This window comes from Pseudopodoces humilis, chromosome 29 (genome assembly GCF_049639895.1).
Source record: "Pseudopodoces humilis isolate 2021_Gansu_Grassland_sample_001 chromosome 29, ASM4963989v1, whole genome shotgun sequence".
In the NCBI taxonomy this organism is placed as follows: Eukaryota; Metazoa; Chordata; class Aves; order Passeriformes; family Paridae; genus Pseudopodoces; species Pseudopodoces humilis.
In genome coordinates this window covers 661,455-679,237 of record NC_142228.1, presented here as the reverse complement: position 1 = coordinate 679,237, position 17,783 = coordinate 661,455, and the positions used below count along the sequence as shown (strand labels likewise).

At 67.0% G+C, this 17,783-nt stretch overlaps 1 protein-coding gene across 1 annotated transcript; it reads right to left on the bottom strand.

The window, feature by feature from the left end:
- Positions 1-184: 184 nt before the first annotated feature.
- COL1A1 (collagen type I alpha 1 chain) lies at positions 185-15,789 on the bottom strand. Its single transcript, XM_014261001.2, has 51 exons — positions 15,594-15,789; positions 13,899-14,093; positions 13,741-13,775; positions 13,618-13,653; positions 13,170-13,262; positions 13,016-13,084; positions 12,357-12,401; positions 12,076-12,129; positions 11,844-11,897; positions 11,668-11,721; positions 11,505-11,558; positions 11,346-11,399; positions 11,207-11,251; positions 10,914-10,967; positions 10,735-10,779; positions 10,519-10,572; positions 10,184-10,282; positions 10,052-10,096; positions 9,874-9,972; positions 9,573-9,626; positions 9,374-9,481; positions 8,726-8,779; positions 8,440-8,538; positions 8,216-8,269; positions 8,037-8,135; positions 7,871-7,924; positions 7,269-7,322; positions 7,112-7,165; positions 6,952-7,005; positions 6,699-6,743; positions 6,508-6,606; positions 6,264-6,371; positions 5,806-5,913; positions 5,653-5,706; positions 5,490-5,543; positions 5,282-5,389; positions 5,124-5,177; positions 4,712-4,765; positions 4,250-4,411; positions 4,032-4,139; positions 3,830-3,937; positions 3,643-3,696; positions 3,444-3,551; positions 3,173-3,226; positions 2,959-3,066; positions 2,790-2,843; positions 2,533-2,640; positions 2,164-2,446; positions 1,189-1,379; positions 696-938; positions 185-622 (listed from the first exon to the last, which is right to left on the bottom strand). Exons 1-51 carry the CDS (start codon positions 15,673-15,675, stop codon positions 476-478), a joined length of 4,362 nt encoding a protein of 1,453 aa, XP_014116476.2. The 5' UTR covers positions 15,676-15,789; the 3' UTR covers positions 185-475.
- Positions 15,790-17,783: the final 1,994 nt, after the last annotated feature.

Genomic DNA, 17,783 nt, shown 5'->3' with positions numbered 1-17,783 from the left:
CCAGGAGTTCAACATCTTCCTCGCAGCAAAAATTCAAATTCTAATGAGATGCAAGAAGCGAAGGGGCTGGCAGGGAGGGTCCTGGGGGTCCCGGGGGGCTCGGGGACCCTTTGGGGAGCTTTTCCATCTCCGGGGCTGAGGAATGAGGGGGGGGGGCCAAGCAAGCGAACCCACTTCCTGGTGATTTTGTTTGAAAAAGTCATTTATTTGGTTTTTTTTGAATATTTTTTTGGGGTTGAATGCTTTTTTTTTTTTTTTTTGGGAGGGTTTTTGAGGTTTTTCTCTTAGGGCAACGCAACCGGAGTTGTTTTAGAGACGCTGGATAGAAACCGACACAAATTCAAGTCCATGTGAAATTTTCTCCTTTTTTTTTTTTTTTTTGGCTGTTTTTTTTTGTGGTTTTTTTTTTTTTTATTATTATTATTATTTTTATCATTATTATTACTCTCTCCTGTCACGCGTGGGGCGTCCGGGGTTACAAGAAGCACACGGGGCCGATGTCGATGCCGAATTCCTGGTCCGGAGCGCCGACGTCCATAGGAGCCAAATCGATGATGGGCAGGCGCGAGGTCTTCGTCGTCTTGTACTCGATGACTGTCTTGCCCCAGGCGCCCGTGTGACTCTGCGGGGACACCACGGTCACCCCCCGTCCCCAGGGGGTGTCCCCGTCCCCCCGGGGCTCCCCCGGTACCCACCGTGCAGCCGTCCTCGGTGACGCCGTAGGTGAAGCGGCTGTTGCCCTCGGCGCGGATCTCGATCTCGTTGGCGCCCTGCAGCAGCAGAGCTTTCTTCAGGTTGCCGCTGGCCTGCTCCATGTAGGCCACGCTGTTCTTGCAGTGGTAGGTGACGTTCTGGGAGGCCTCGGTGGCCATGAGGCGCAGGAAGGTCAGCTGGATGGCCACGTCCGCCGGGTCCGAGCCCTCGCCGCCGTACTCGAACTGCGGGCAGGGACGGGGGTCAGCGCGGAGCCGAGCCGGACCCCGAGACCGAGACCGAGACCGACCCCGAGACCGACCCCGAGACCGAGACCAACCCTGAGCCCAACCCCGAGCCCGAGCCCAACCCCGAGCCGGACCCCGAGACCGAGACCGACCCCGAGACCGACCCTGAGCCCAACCCTGAGCTGGACCCCGAGACCGAGACCAACCCCGAGACCGACCCCGAGCCCGAGCCCAACCCTGAGCCCACCTGGAAGCCGTCGCTCATGCTCTCGCCGAACCAGACGTGTTTCTTCTCCTTGGGGTTCTTGCTGAGGTACCAGTTCTTGCGGGCGATGGACGCCTGAGTCGGGTACACGCACGTCTCGCCCGTCTCCAGGTTGCAGAAGACCTTGATGGCGTCCAGGTTGCAGCCTTGGTTGGGGTCGATCCAGTACTCGCCTGAGGGGACAGGGACAGGGTCAGGAGAGCGGGAAGAGGGGACAGGGGAGGGACAGCCAGGAGGGGACAGGGGAGGGACAGCCAGGAGGGGACAGGGAAGGGACAGCCAGGAGGGGACAGGGGAGGGACAGCCGGGAGGGGACAGGGGAGGGACAGCCAGGAGGGGACAGGGGAGGGACAGCCGGGAGGGGACAGGGGAGGGACAGCCAGGAGGGGACAGGGAAGGGACAGCCGGGAGGGGACAGGGGAGGGACAGCCAAGAGGGATGGAAGTCAAGGACAGCCGGGAGGGATGAAGGATGAAGGTGAGGAACAGCCCCAGGGGATGGAGAATGGAGGTGAGCAGCAGCCAGAGGGATGGAGGTGAGGAGAATCCAGCAGGGAACAGGTGAGGAAGAGTCAGGAGGGATGAAGGGCGAGGCTGGGGAACAGCTCCAGGGGATGGAGAATGGAGGTGAGGAGCAGAGGATGGAGGGGTGGGTGAGAGATGAAGGATGGGAGATGTTGAGGATGGAGGGAGGAAGGTGAGGAGCAGCCGTGGGAGATGAGGAGGGAGGTGAGGAAGGGAAAGGAGGGAGCCGGGGCGGAGCGTGGAGCAGGAAAAGGAGAGGAACAAACCGGGAGAGGGACGGAGGAGGGAGGATGGAGGGGAGAGCAGCCCGGAGAGACAGGACAGACCAGGGGAGGCGCGGGGGGTGGGAAAAGGACAGAGGTGAGGAGCAGCAGAGGGGACAGATGTGAGGTGAGAGCCCCGAGGGGTCGGCGGGGACCGGGGGGACACGGACCGCTCTTCCAGTCGCCGTGGCACATCTTGAGGTCGCGGCAGGTGCGGGCGGGGTTCTTGCGGGTGCCCTCGGGGCTGCGGATGTTCTCGATCTGCTGGCTCAGGCTCTTGAGGGTGGTGTCCACCTCCAGGTCTCGGTCGCGCATCACGTTGGCATCATCGGCCCGGTAGTAGCGGCCGCCGTCGTGAGCCTTCTCCTGGGGCGGCTGGGGCAGGAAGCTGAAGTCGAATCCGCCGCTGGGAGGGCCGGGAGGACCGGGGGGCCCGGGGGGGCCGGGGGGACCCTGCGGGAGGAGAGGAGGAGGATGGTGACGGAGGAGCGGCCGCTGAGGGCGGCGGGCTCGGGGAGGGCGGACGGCTCGGGACGTACAACGGGACCGACGTCTCCGGTGCGGCCGCGGGGGCCGGGGGGGCCGATGGGGCCGGGCAGCCCGTTCAGACCGTCCTTGCCAGCAGCACCGGCGGAGCCGGGAGGACCCTGCGGGACGGGAGAAAAGGATGAGCGCGGCCGGGCAGAGCCGTCCCCTCCAGCCCCGACCCACGTCCCCACGGGAAAGCCGATGGCGACCGGGAACCCCCGCGGGGCCACAGCCGTGACCGGATGCCGCAGCTCGTCCCGGGACTCACTCGGGGACCGGCGGGACCAGAAGCACCAGAAGGACCTTGTTCACCAGGAGAGCCCTGTGACAATGGAGGAGGAAGAAGAAGAGGCGACATCAGAGGTGGCATCAGCGTGTCGCGCTGCCTCCAGGACGAGGAGCAGCGCCCGGGGCCACCGGCACCGCACGGGACTTACGGGAGGACCAGGTGGGCCCTGGAGACCGGAGAAGCCTCTGTGACCCTTCATGCCTCTGTCACCCTGTTCGCCGGTTTCACCTTTGTCACCACGGGGACCTTGTGGACCCTGCAGGAGGAGGAGGAGGAGGAGGAAGATGAGTTGAGCCAGTCCCTGTCCCCACGCCTGTGGGGACACAGAGGCACCGAGGAGGACAGAGCAGAACATCACTTACAGCAGGACCACGAGCACCAGCAGGACCAGGGGGGCCAGCGGGACCTTGGGGACCCTGGGACAGGAGAGAAGGGGACAGGTTAGAGCATCCTGAGCCTCCTGCTGCTGCTGGCTTGGGGCAGAACCACCCCGAGCCCGAGAGATGCTGAGCGGGGCTGGTGGCACCTCTGGCTTGCAGGAGCTGAGCCAGGGGCCAGGCCCCAGAACCGGAGCTCTTTCGGTGTCCCCGGGCCGGGGGGTGCAAGGGGGGCTCAGGGCAGAGCGTCACTTACGGTCTCACCACGATCTCCGTTCTTGCCAGCAGGACCGACGGGGCCGGGGGCACCGGGGGCACCGGGAGCACCGGGAGGGCCGGCGGGGCCGGTCTCACCACGATCGCCCTGCGAGGAGGAGGAGGAGGAGGAAGAGGAGAGGTCAGTGTGGGCCAGCACAACCCCATCACCCCTCCCGCACCCCTCAGAGCCCGCTCACCTTGGGACCAGCAGCACCGTCACGGCCGGGGGCACCTTCAGCACCGGGAGAGCCCTAGGGGGGGCAGAGACCCTCGTTAGGGGTGGGGGGTCACGGGGGGGTCTCACCGAGACCCCACCTGAGCGGGCACACCCTCAGCACGGGGGGTCCGTGCCCCCCAGCCCCGACGGTGGCCACGGGCTCTCACCTCGCGTCCAGCTTCTCCGGGGGGTCCTGCCAGGCCGGGGGGGCCCATGGGGCCGGGGGGGCCGCGCTCGCCGGGGGAGCCGGAGGGACCTTGTTTACCGGGTTCACCCTGCGGGGGGACACAGCGGGGGCTCACACACCGCCGGACACCCGGCCCGGGGGGTGACAGAGCCCGCAATTCCCGGGAGCCCCCCGCTACTCACGGAGGGGCCGGGCAGCCCAGGGAAGCCTCTCTCGCCTCTCTGGCCGGGGAGACCAACGACACCGCGCTGGCCGGCGATACCTTGGGGTCCGGGCGTGCCGGGAGCGCCCTGCGGGGACAAACGGAGCCTCAGCGGGGACAGCGGCGGGGTCACCCTCGCGGCGGAGGGGACAGCGACAGCGGCTGAGGAGCGGAGGCTCCGGCCGGGGGGTGACTCACGATGGGGCCGTCAGCGCCGGGGGCTCCCTTCTCTCCGGGGGGACCGGGGGGACCGGCGGGTCCCGGCTCTCCGGGCCGGCCAGCGGGGCCGGTCTCACCGCGGGGTCCTTTGCCGCCTTCCTTCCCGCTGGGGCCGGGCGGGCCGGGGAGGCCGATGTTGCCCTGAGCGGGGGGGAGGCGATGGAGTCAGGCCGGGACCCCCCCGCTGCAGCTGAAGGGCGGCCAGGGGTGTCCCGGTGCCAAGTGGGACAGGGCGGCCACGTGCAGCAGCTGGATGGTGCCTCCCGTGTCCCCAGCACCTTCCGGGCAGTGTCCCCAGCACCTTCCGGGCAGTGTCCCCAGCACCTCCAGGGCAGTGTCCCCAGCACCTTCTGGGCAGTGTCCCCAACATCTCCCGGGCAGTGTCCCCAGCCCCCCCTGTCCCGTGTCCCCAGCCCCCCACATCTCCCCAGGGGCACTCACTGAGGGGCCGGGGGGTCCAACTCTTCCAGCAGCACCAGGGAAACCAGTAGCACCCTGCAAGGGAGGAAAGCTGCAATCAGTGGGGTTTGGATCCAAAGGTCCAGGGGACAATCCCCCGGCTGGAGTCACTGCAGGGAACCCCGGGGTTGGTGGTCAGCAGGAAAGTGCCCCCTTGGGGGGCTGATTTGGGGGTATAAAATCGAACCCCCGCTTTCCCCTCTGCTCTGGGCCCTGCTGGGATGGAACTGCCCCACCCTGGTGCCATCCCCAGACGATTTTGGGGGCGCAGGGCCAGAGGTGTCCCAGGGTGTGGGGGGAGCAGAGCCGGAGTTAAAGCACCTCGGGGTTGTTCACACCCGGGGGTGTCCCCAGACTCCCCCAAACGCCCCCTCCCCACAAGAGCGGTACTTACAGGGGGTCCAGCGCTTCCGCGAGCACCTTTGGGACCGGGAGCACCAACAGCGCCCTGGGCAGGAGGAAAAGGAGGAGGAGGAGGAGGAGGAGAGGGGTGAGCTGCTGCGCTGTGGGGCTGCAGCCCGGGCAGTCGGGGGGCTGAGGGGGGGCACTTACAGCAGGTCCGGGAGCACCAGTGGGGCCAGCGGGGCCGGGGGGACCGGCGTCACCCTTGGCTCCAGCATCCCCAGTTTCACCTTTAGCACCAGGCTGGCCGTCAGCGCCCTGCGGGACACGGGGCCGGGGTGAGCCCGGGGGGCTCCGAGCCACCCTGGGGGGCAGGAGCGGACCCCCGCCCGGGGGGGGGACGGGCCGCCGCACTTACGGGGGGGCCAGCAAATCCAGCAGGACCGGGAGGGCCGGGCTCGCCGCGGTCACCCTGGAAGAAACGGGAGGGAAGGGCGTGAGACAAGCGGGAGGCGGCCACCACGGCCACCAAGGAGCGGCCACCCACGGCAGGGCCATCACCGAGGGTGGGGGACACTTACGGGAGCACCACGGGCACCAGTGGGACCAGCAGGACCGGGGGGACCGGCTTCACCCTGGGAAAGGGGAGGAAAAAGGAAGAAAAGGGATCAGGGCTGTGGCTCGGAGGTGGCGGTGACTGCCTGGACACATCTGTCCCTGCGGGATGTCCCCACCTTGTCACCAGGAGCACCAGCGGGGCCGGGGGGGCCGATGGGACCGGTCAGGCCCCGGAGACCGTCCTTGCCAGGAGCGCCATCAGCACCTTTGGGACCGGGGTCACCCTGCGGGGGGGACACAAGGGTGGGTTACGGGGACAGGTCCCTTGCGGGGGTTCACCCCTCTCTGCAGTGAGACATCCCCGGTTCTTCATCCTCCCTGAGACAGGCTGGGACCATCCTCCTCCTCCTCCTCCTCCTCCTCCCAAGAGCTGGGCTCTCAGCTCGGGATTGTCCCCGAGGGATGGGGACAGAGGTGCCACAGAGCATCCCCTCCTCAGGACGCTGCTGCCCACCAGCCCCGGCTCGGGGGCACATCCAGCCCCGAGGGGATGGTGAGGGGGGCACAGGGACGGAGCAGCTTACCGAGGGGGACCCCAGGGATTTGGGGACACCGGGGATTTGGGGACACCTACTCTGTCACCCTTGGCGCCTGGCAGGCCGGCAGCACCACGCTCTCCGGGCATACCCTGCAGACCGGGGGGCCCTTGGTTCCCGGGGGCTCCGGGAGCACCAGCATCGCCCTGGCAAAGAGGGAAAACGGGGATTAGTGAGATCCCGGCACAGCAAACCCATCCCGGCTTCAGCCTCGGGGGCCAAAGCCTCAGCCGTGCCCCACAGGCTGGGGACAGTCCCCCGCCACTCCCGCCTGGCACCCACCTTAGCACCATCGTTACCGGGAGCACCGTTAGCACCACGAGGACCTTGGGGACCGGGGGGACCTTGGACACCGCGTTCTCCAGGGAATCCTCTCTCACCCTGGGGAGGGGAGGCAGGACAGGCCCCGTCAGGGCCGTGTGGGGCACCTTGGGGTGCCGAGAGTCGAGGGGACACACAGGGGTTCAGCTTACCCTGGCACCGGCGGGACCGGGGGCTCCGGCGTCTCCGGGGACACCCTGGGCGGGAAGGGGACGGTGACGAGTCAGAGGGGAACGGGTGGCACTGGGGAGGGGCAGAGGGGTCCCCGGGGTGCCCCAGGGGTCCCTCATTCCCTGGGCAGGTCTGGGATGCCCGCTGCTCCCCCAGTGGAGCAGCCGGGGTGCCCCGGGGGGACCCCAGCAGCGATGGGGAGGGGACGGGAGGGTCCCCAGTGCCCACACTCACCTGCTCACCGGGCTTGCCAGCCTCGCCGGGGGGGCCAGCGGGGCCGGGCAGACCCTGGCGAGGAAGAAGAGGAGCCGTGAGCCACCACGGAGGGGACAAGGGCAATGTCACCACACTGTGGGCGCTTTGTCCCCCTGCCGGGGAAGGGGACACCCCTCACCTGGAACCCAGGAGCACCAGCGGGACCTTGTTCACCTCTTTCTCCAGCGGGACCCTGGGGGACACAGGACAGGCATGGAGGGGGGCGCGTGGCTCCCGAGCCCCTTGCCCGGTGGCCGGGAGTGGCCCTGGGCGGCCGCGGGCCGGGGGATACTCACGGTGGGGCCGGGGGGACCTTGGGCACCGGTTTCACCGTCTTTGCCAGCAGCACCCTGGGGAGGAGGGACAGGAGGGTGCTCAGAGCAGCCCCCGCAGGGCTCCGAGCCCCCCCCCCGAGCTGGGCGTGGGCCTGGACACGGCCACGGCGTCCTTCGAAGGCCGGGAGACACCGCGGCGAGCTGCCCGCAGCCGCGTCACCGCCGCTGTCCCCGCTCCAACAGCGCCGGGAGCCACCGGGACCGGATCCCAAACACCTCATCCCGCTGCGGCCTCGGGCCGGGAGCCTTCCCTGGCTGCCCTCGGCCACCTCACACCGCATTCACACCCCACTCACACCCCACTCACTCACGTTCACACCCCACTCACGTTCACACCCCACTCACATTCACACCCCATCGCGGCTGCCCCGTGCCAGGGCGGGCCTCGCTGGCCCCATCCCTGGCCCCATCCCTGGCCCCATCCCTGGCACCCCACACTGGGGCGATGCTCCTTTCACCCTCCCTGGCACCCCACACCACCGTGACCCTCTCTGTCACCTCCCACCAGGGTCACCCTCCCTTGTCACCTCCCCCGGGCTCTCTGGGCCGCACCCCACACTCACCACGGCTCCGGGGGGACCGGGAGCTCCTCTCTCGCCAGGTTTGCCGGGTTCGCCCTAAAACCAGAGCGGGATGAGCCGATGAGGACAGCGGGGAGGGGGGACAGGTCCCCTGAGCGTGCCGCAGGGACCGGGGGGCGGCAGGACCCCCGGGGAGGGTGACACTCACCGCAGCACCTTTGGGACCGGGGAATCCCATCACGCCGGCCTGGCCTCGGGCTCCGGGGGGCCCGGGGGGGCCGGGGCGCCCGTCTTGACCAGCGGGACCCTGTCGGGGGGAGCCAGCGCCCCGTTAGCGGGGCCCGAGGAGAGCCAGGGCAGGAGGGGACAGCAGCGGGGACAACTTACAGGGGGGCCGGTCTTGCCGTCGGGCCCGGGGCTCCCGGGGCTTCCAGTCAGACCCTGCGGGGCAGCGGGAGGGGCGTCAGGAGCTCAGGAATTCCAGGGGATGCTCCAGAGACCGGGAGCATCCTGGAAAGCGGCTCCTCCGCCGGCACAGAGAGCAGGACAGCCCTGCGGCCGTGCTGTGTCACCGCGTCACCGCGTCACCGTGTCACCGTGTCACCGCTCACCTTGGCACCGGGGAGTCCGGGTTCCCCGGGGCGCCCAGCTTCACCAGGAGATCCTTTGGGGCCGACGGGGCCGGGGGAGCCGCGCTCGCCGGGGGGACCCTGGGAAGGGGGGACAGAGGTGACCCAGCTGCAGGACAGCAGCCGGGGACCGGGACAGGGCCGGGTCCCCGCAGGTGGCAGCGACACGAAGCCGCTGTGGCCACCGTGTGGGCACAGGTGACGATGGCCAGAGTCCCCACGGCGCCGCTGACGCGATTTTCTCCCGCAGACGGACGAGAGCACCCACCTTGGGACCGGCGATGCCATCGGCGCCAGGGAAACCGCGGCTGCCGGGAGCACCCTGAGGGGGACACGGCAGGGTCAGTGTGGGGACACGGGGGGACCTCGGGGGGCCGGGGAGGGGTGTGACACAGCGGGACACCGCCACCAGTGAGAGCAGCGTGAAGGGACTGCGGTGTCACCGCAGACATGAACAAGCTTCGGCCGCTGGACACGGGGAGATGGGAGGAGGACGGGGGTGGGGACAGGGACAAGGCAGGGGTGGGGACAGGGACAAGGCAGGGATGGGGACAGGGACAAGGCAGGGATGGGGACAGGGACAAGGCAGGGGTGGGGACAGGGACAAGGCAGGGATGGACACAGGGACAAGGCAGGGGTGGGGACAGAGACAAGGCAGGGGTGGGGACAGGGACAAGGCAGGGATGGGGACAGGGACAAGGCAGGGGTGGGGACAGGGACAAGGCAGGGATGGGGACAGGGACAAGGCAGGGATGGACACAGGGACAAGGCAGGGATGGGGACAGGGACAAGGCAGGGGTGGGGACAGGGACAAGGCAGGGGTGGACACAGGGACAAGGCAGGGGTGGGGACAGGGACAAGGCAGGGATGGGGACAGGGACAAGGCAGGGGTGGGGACAAGGACGCTGCTACTCACACGTTCGCCAGCGGGGCCGGGCAGGCCGGCGGGGCCGGGCTCACCACGGGCTCCTCTCTTGCCTTCCTCCCCAGCGGGGCCGGGGGGGCCTTGGACACCAGCGGGACCCTGGGGAAGGAGGCGAAGGGATGAAGACCCCCGGGAGGGGCCGGAGCCAGCAGGGGCCGCACCCCCAGGGACACATCGGGGGGTCACTCACGGGTTCGCCTTTGGCACCGGTGTCACCCTTGTTGCCTGGAGCACCGGGCTCACCCTGGAGGGAAGAGAAGAGACAAAAGGTTTTAATGCCGGGCTGAGGAGCACAGAAACCCCCGAGTCGTGTCCGATGAGCCCCCAGAGGAACAAGGAGCCAGCACCTGCCACCCCCCGCCCCGGCAGAGCTGCAGGGACCGTGGGACACCTCAGGAGGCGCCTCCAGGTGGGACCGCAGCAGTTTCCTGGAGCAGAGGGAAGGATCCCAGGCCGGGAAGGGGCAGCTGGAGGAGGCCGCGGATACTCACGGTGTTACCCTTGGGGCCGGGGGCACCGCTGGGGCCCTGGGGTCCGGAGGGACCGCGGGCACCGGGGAAGCCGGGAGCGCCAGCAATGCCGGGAGCGCCCTGCAAGAGGCACAGGAGGCCGTGAGGAAACAGCGCGGCCCTTCCTGCCCCGGCCGGAGGGGACACGGGGGACACTCACGGTGGCGCCCTTGGCACCGGGTTGGCCGTCAGCACCGGGGTTGCCCTGCGGAGAGAAGGAGGAAGAGGAGGGTCACGGCGGGGCTGGCAGGACGTGAGGCCAAAGGACAGGGAGCGCTCGGATGTCACTTACAGCAGGACCGGCAGCGCCAGCAGGGCCGGGGGGACCGGGCTCACCACGAGCACCTTGGGGACCTTCGCTGCCACGAGCTCCCTGGGGACCGGTCTCACCCTGGCGAGGAAGAGGAGGAGGAGGAGGAGCCGTGAGCGCCAGGGCTGCCCTGGCCCCCAGCAGGGCCGGTTCCATCAGCGGCTCCTTCCCCCGGAGGCACGGCCGGGAGAGGTGTCCGGGACACGGCCGGGGACACCCCCAGCGGGTGGCAGTGCCAGCCCACGGCACCTCGGCCTCGGAGACCCCTCCCCTGCCCAGAGCCCCCCACCCCACCCTCCCAGCCCGGCAGGCCCTACCTTAGCACCAGCGGCACCGGGGAAGCCGGGGGGACCAGCGGGACCGGTGGGACCCTAAACGGGAGAGAGGGCGGGGGTCAGCGGGAGGATCCCGGGGCCCATCCCGGGGGGATCCCCGGGCAGCAGAGCCCTGGATCCCGGCCAGGATCCCCCATCCGGGCTGGGATCTCCCTCCGGAGGAGCTGCAGGACGGTGGATGGGGCCGGGGGTACTTACGGGGGGACCGGCAGCACCGGGAGCACCGTCATTGCCGCGAGCGCCCTGCGGGAGAGGGGACACGGTGAGTGACCCGCACGGGAGGGACAGGGACAGGTGACCCCCACGGGAGGGACAGGTGACCCCCAGCCCCCCGTGCACGGGCAGGGGTCTCAGCCCTGCCCATCCCAAATACTCACAGCTGGGCCAGATGGGCCGGGACGGCCTCTCTCGCCGGGAAGACCACGAGGACCCTGGGGAGGGGACAGAACACGTTTAGGACACGTTTGGGTCACCTGGCTGGACACTCCCCCCTTTCTGAGCCTCCTCCCATCCCCGCTGCTGCCCACGGTGACGTTTCCGAGGGGTCAAAGCCCTCCCGCCCCATTCCCTGGTGGATCCCTGAGGAGGAGCTGGGTCCCCTTCAGGGGTCGCCCCCCGTCCGTGTCCCCTCCTGCCCAGAACCCCCCGCACCCCCCGGTCCTGCGCTCACCATCTGCCCAGGAGCTCCGTTCTCTCCGGGACTGCCGGGCTCTCCCTAAGGAGGAAGGACACCGTGAGGGACCTGCTCTGCAGGGAGGGGACAGCGGTGACATCGCCAGGACAGGGGTGACACTGCCACCGCTCCTCACCTTGGGGCCAGCAGGTCCAGGCTCACCCTTGGCACCATCCAGACCACTGAAACCCTGGGGGGAGGGACAGAGAAGGGGTGGGGGGGTCAGGAGGGGACCCTGGGTGAGTCAGGGGTCCCTCGTCCCCTGAGTGTCACCAGCACGGGAGGGGGGACTCACTCTGTGTCCCTTCATGCCCGGCAGGCCGGCGGTGCCGGGGAGACCTCGAGCGCCCTGTGGGAAACGGGAGGAGGTGACGGGGGCGCCGGGGGGGCTGTCCCCACACCAGAGCCCCCCTTTCCCGAGGAGGGGACAGCTGGGGGTGTCCCCTCGTGTGTCTCACCTGGGGGCCGGGGGGACCCCGCTCTCCGGGGCGGCCAGGCTTGCCAGCTTCACCCTGAGGACAAGGACACGGCCTTGGTGGCACGTCCCCAAAGCAGGCAGCTCCTGCTCACCTGGGGGGGCCGGCAGGGCCACCAGGCCCCAAAGTGGGGGGGACCCCATGGAGAGGCCACTTACGTCATCTCCGTTCTTGCCAGGGGGGCCAGCGGGACCTCGGGGACCCATGGGACCCTAGGAGAGAGGGAGGGCAGGGATGAGGGTGCTGAGGTGGCAGCTGTCCCCTGTCACCCTGCCAGCCCCACTGCCATGTCCCAGAGCAGGGACAGGGTGGCCACAGGCAGGGCTGGGAGCAGTGGCATTGTCCCCATCCCCGGGGGACATGGTCTGGAGCAGCAGGTGAAGCACTCACAGAAGCACCAGGCTCTCCAGGTTCTCCAGGGGGACCTTGGAAACCTTGAGGACCCTGTGGAGAAAAAATAAAGGGAAAAAAATGGGTCAGACAGTGAGAGGCTTGGGTCTGGATCCCCCAGTGGCAGTGATGGTGTCCCCCCATACGGTGGCATCAGGACTTTGTCCCCTCGTGCTTCTGCAGCTGCCAGGAAGGGTGTGACACCCTCTGACCTGTCCCCCCAACACCCAGAGGGGCTGTTTGTCCCCAAACCCAAATGGACAGGAAGAGGTGACACTCACGGGAGCACCGGGAGGGCCGGGGAGACCACGGGGACCAGCTGGGCCCTGGGGGAGAACAGAAAGGGTCATCAGTGTCACCCTGTCCCCATCCCCACCACCACCCCCTCCCTGCCCCTACTGCCACCCCAACACTGTGTCCCCATCCCTGTTCCCACCTCCAGCCATTCCTTGTCCCCACTGCCACCCCATCCCTGTCCCTGTCCCTACTGTCACTCCATCTCTGTCCCCACACATTCCCTGTCTCTATTGTCATCCCACCCCTGTCCCTGTCCCTGTCCCTGTCCCTGTCCCTGTCCCTGTCCCTGTCCCTGTCCCTGTCCCTGTCCCTGTCCCTGTCCCTCTCTATTGTCACCCCATCCCTGTCCCTGTCCCTGTCCCTCTCTATTGTCACCCCACCCCTGTCCCTGTCCCTGTCCCTGTCCCTCTCTATTGTCACCCCATCCCTGTCCCTGTCCCTGTCCCTGTCCCTGTCCCTCTCTATTGTCACCCCATCCCTGTCCCCTCCAGGCCCAACATCCCCCCCACGTGCTGGTGCTCAGTGACATCCCCGGCACAGGGAGCACTGCTGTCCCCCTGCCCAGCTTCACCCCCCAGTGTCCCCCCATGTCCCCCCATGTCCCCCCATGTCCCCCCATGTCCCCCGGTGTCCCCAGGCTCACCATGGGCCCGGGCACGGCCATGCCTCCGGCCTTCTCGTCGTAGCCGTAGGACATTTGGGGAGCGAAGTTCTGCGGGAGAGGGGGGAGAGCGGGGGGTGAGGGGGGCACGGGACCCCCGGGGGGGCTGCGCCACCGGGGACCCCCCCACACTCACTCCGCCGAGGCCTGGGGGGCCGGGGGGGCCGGGGGGTCCCGGGAGTCCGGGCTGTCCAGGAATTCCATCTCTGCCAGGGGGGCCGGGGAGTCCCTGGGGAGAGAAGAGAGGGGGGTGAGCATCAGTGGGGTTGGGATGAGCATCAGTGGGGTTGGGGTGAGCATCAGTGGGGTTGGGGTGAGCCCAGAGGGATTGGGATGAGCATCAGTGGGGTTGGGGTGAGCATCAGTGGGGTTGGGGTGAGCCCAGAGGGATTGGGATGAGCATCAGTGGGGTTGGGGTGAGCATCAGTGGGGTTGGGGTGAGCCCAGTGGGATTGGGGTGAGCATCAGTGGGGTTGGGGTGAGCCCAGTGGGATTGGGGTGAGCATCAGTGGGGTTGGGGTGAGCCCCAGCAGGATTGGGGTCCCTGCAGAGCAGGGGGGCTCTGAGGGGTGGGCGACACCCACCCTGTCTCCTTTGGGGCCGGTGTCTCCTTTAGGACCCTGTGGGGCAGAGACAGAACAGGTTAGAGAAGGCCAGGGGGGGGTTGTGGTGACATTTGTGGGGGCTGCGTTTTGGGGGACCCTTACCTCTACTCCAGGACTCTCTGGGTAGGCAGGGGAGGCTGTGGGGGGAAAAAGGGGGTTCAGAGCAGCTCAGCATCACCCGCCACACACCCACCCCCAGAGGGGGGGACACTCAGCCCGGGGGGGTGGGGGACAGCGGCGGGCGGGGGTCGCTGCGGTACCGTCGGTGTCGGGACAGATGGGGCAGCACTCTCCGAAGGGGATCTCGGCGTTGGGGCAGTCGGAGGTGTCCTCGCAGATCACCTCGTCGCACAGGATGTTGCCGCTGTCGCAGACGCAGATCTGGCACGGTTCTGGTTTCCACACGTCCTTGTCGTTGTACGTGAGCCCATCCTGGATGCAGCTCCCGGTTTGGACTGGGACGGGACGGGCGGCAGCGTCGGGAGGGGCGGAACGGAGCCAGCCCCGGCTCTCCCCCCTCCCCTCGGCCCCCTCCCCGCTCCCGCAGCGCTTCTCCCTTCATCTGGTTCTCATCAGCCCCGCGCGGTGACACAGGAAAAGCTCCACAATAAACTCTTCCCACATCGGCTGGAATTTAAACAAAAAATCCCCGCAGCCGCTCGCTCCGGCCGGCCGGGGCCAAGGCAAACACCCCCGGGCAGGGCAGGGGGGTCCCGGCACCCGCGGGGGGCGCGACGGGGCCGGGCCGGGCCGGGCTGGACCCGAACTCGGAGCTGAAATTGGATCCGGGCGGCTGCGGGATGGGGCTGGATCGGGCCGGATGGGATCGGGGAATGCGTGGGGAGGGAGGGGAGGGCAGGGCAGGGCGAGCAGCCAGGCCCGGGGGTGGCCCCCAGGTGGGGAAGGGTCCTGGAGTGGGGAGGGGGCGCCAGCTCATGGAGCAAACCCCTCCCTAAAATTTAAAAAAAAAAAAAAAAAAGGCAAAGAATTAAAAAAAAAAAAGGGCCAAAAAAGGCAAAAGAAAAGAAAGAAAAAGAAAAAAAAAAAAGGCAAACGGAAAATGCAAAATTCTTCTGGGGAAGAAAAAAAGAAAAAAGGCAAAACGGGAGTGGGAAAGGCAAAATCCAGAATGGGAAATGCAGGACGGAGAACGGGGAATGGAGAAGGGGGAAAGAGGGACCGGCATTGTCAATGCAAAATGCATAATAATAATTATAATTAAATAATATGATAATGATCATGATAATAATAGTAATAATAATAATAATAATAATAATGTATTTAAGAAAAGTACCCCCAATAAAAACCCCAAAAAGGACAGAATTGGGCAAAAAGCGATGGGCGGCGGCCGCAGGGTCCCCCCGTGTCCCCCCGTGTCCCCCTGGCGCAGGTGGCACGGGGGTCGTGGCGGGGGGGTGACCCCAGCCGTGCCCCCGGCCCGCGCCGCTGGCAGCCCCCGCTCCCCCGGCTGCCGAAACATTTTGCTTATGAATCATCCGAGACTTTTCTAATTCTTTCCTGATGGCTTTCGCAGATCCCGGGGCTGGGCCCCCCCTCCTCTCCCCCCTCTTCTCTCTCCCGCGCTCTTTCCCCCCTTTTCTTTCCCTTCCCGGCCTCCTCCTCCCCCTGGTCCCGGCTCCCTCCTTCCCCGCCGGCTCCTCTCCACCCTTCCTTCCCTCCCCGCTCTTGGCAGGGCGCCCCGACTCCTCACCCCCACAGTCCCCCTAAACCCCAATCCCCCCAACCCCAAATCCCCACAGATCCTCTTCTCTTTTTTAGAATTTCCCCCTCATTTCCCTACCTTTCCCCCTAATTCCCCTCTCGGCTCCGCACGCCCACCCCGAGTTGCTCCTTGCGGAGCCCAGGGCAGCCGGGCCGGGCTCTGCCGGTGCCGGTGCCGGCCCAGCCCCGCATCCCCCCGGGGTGAGGAGCATCACCCAGCGCCCCCTACTCACTGTCTTCCTCTCCTTGCCCGCGGGTGAGTAGGACGGTCGCTGCTATCAACAGCAGTGACCGAGAATCCACAAAGCTGAACATGTCTAAATATTAGACATGTAGACTCTTTGGGGTCTCTTTTGTTCTTAGCTTGGGGTCATACGGGGCCGATGCAACCCTGGAGCTCCAAATCCAGACCCCAGCAGAAACTTCCTACTGCCCTTTGCCCGCTTCTCCTCCGGCCCTTTTATTCGATGCTCCGCCGCGGGGAGGTGGGACCCGGCTGGAGCAGCGGATTTTGGGCGGCCCCCTCGGCCAATCAGAGGCACCCAGCGAGTCGGGGGGCACCCCCTGTCCCCCCCCCGGCCCGTGTGGCCGTGCACACGCAAACACGGCCGGGCACACGCGAACGCGGCCGGGCACACGCGTGTGCTCCGCGGCGGGGCCGGGGGCCGGGATGGACGGGATCGGGGTTTTGGGGGGGTTTTGGGGGGTTTTGGGGTTTGGGTTTTTGAGGGGGGTGTGGTTTTTTTGGGGGGGTTCTGCACACTCGGAGGTGTCTGCGGGGCTGGCTGGGTGGGGACAGCCGATGTGGCACGTGGCGCTTTGGGGACCCCGGTGCCACGCGACGCCGGGGGCTGCACCGAGGCCCTGCCGCCCCCTCCCCAGAGCCGCCCCCCGGCTGGGGCACCCCAAAACCCACCCAGGGCTCCTCACCCCCCTCCAGCCGGACCAAACCCCCGCACGGTGCAAGGCCAAGGCCAGCAGCCCCCAGAGCATCCCTTGGACGGTCCCCAGGAGCATCCCCGGGGGGACCCCAACCCCAAAGCCCCTCCAAGAGCCACAGACCCCCCCAGCCCCTCCCCCAAACCCCGCACTTTGTGTTTTCAGCCTTTTCTTTCCCTTTTTTCCCGTCGGTTTCCCTCGCTCCGCTCGCTCCCCTCGCTCCCCCCCTGGCACGGCTCCACGGCCGTTTCCACATTTGAAGGAGCCACGTTGGTTGGAAAAAGCAAAAGCTCCTGGACAATGATCCACAACCTACCGTGCAATTTGGGGAGGGTGTAATTACCCAAAAACATCCACGTCTGTCCCGGGGCCGGCCGGGAGGGGCACGGCCACTGTGGCACCGGGGGAGGGGGAGCTCCCCACTCTCGGCCCGGATTTTTAGGGAACGGGGTGGGAAATGGGGCCGGGGGAAAGGGAAAAGGTGGGTTCAGCCCTGGTGCCCCCCAGGCTGCGCTGAGGGGCTGTGGGCTCGCGGGATACTGGGAGCACTGGGAGCACTGGGAGCGCTCCGTTTGTCTCCATTGGCTCTGTGCTGAGAGCTTGAGGGCTCAGTGGGATACTGGGAATACTGGGAATGCTGGGAACACTGGGATCGCTCCATCTGCCATCCCCCCTCGCTATGCCGAGGGTTTGTAAGGTCGTCGGAAAGCTGGGAATACTGGGAGAACTGGGAGCACTGGGCTCGGCCTTCACACCTTGTCCCCACCGCCAGGGTACAGAGGGCTTGGGGTTTCACTGGATTACTGGGAATACTGGGAGCACTGGGAGCGCTCCGCTCGTCCCTCCTGCCACTGCGCTGAGGGTCTGCAGTGGGATTGGAATTCTGGGAATTCCGGGAATTCCGGGAATTCCGGGAATTCTGGGAGAGCTGGGCTCAGCCCTCACACCTCTGCCTGCCCTCCCAGCACCGCGCGAGGCTGGGAATACTGGGAATACTGGGAATACTGGGGATACTGGGAACACTGAGAACACTGGGAACACTGAGAGCACTGGGAATACTGGGGATACTGGGAATACTGGGAACACTGGGAATACTGAGAACACTGAGAACACTGAGAGCACTGGGAATACTGGGAATACTGGGGATACTGGGGATACTGGGAACACTGAGAATACTGGGAATACTGGGGATACTGAGAATACTGGGGATACTGGGAATACTGGGAACACTGGGAGCACTGGGAACACTGGGAATACTGGGAACACTGGGAGCACTGGGAATACTGAGGATACTGGGAATACTGGGAATACTGAGAACACTGGGAGCACTGGGAACACTGGGAGCACTGGGAGCACTGGGAACACTGGGAGCACTGGGAGCTCTGGGAGCACTGGGAGCACTGGGAGCACTGGGAGCACTGGGAGCACTGGGAGCTCTGGGAGCACTGGGAGCACTGGGAACACTGGGAGCACTGGGAGCACTG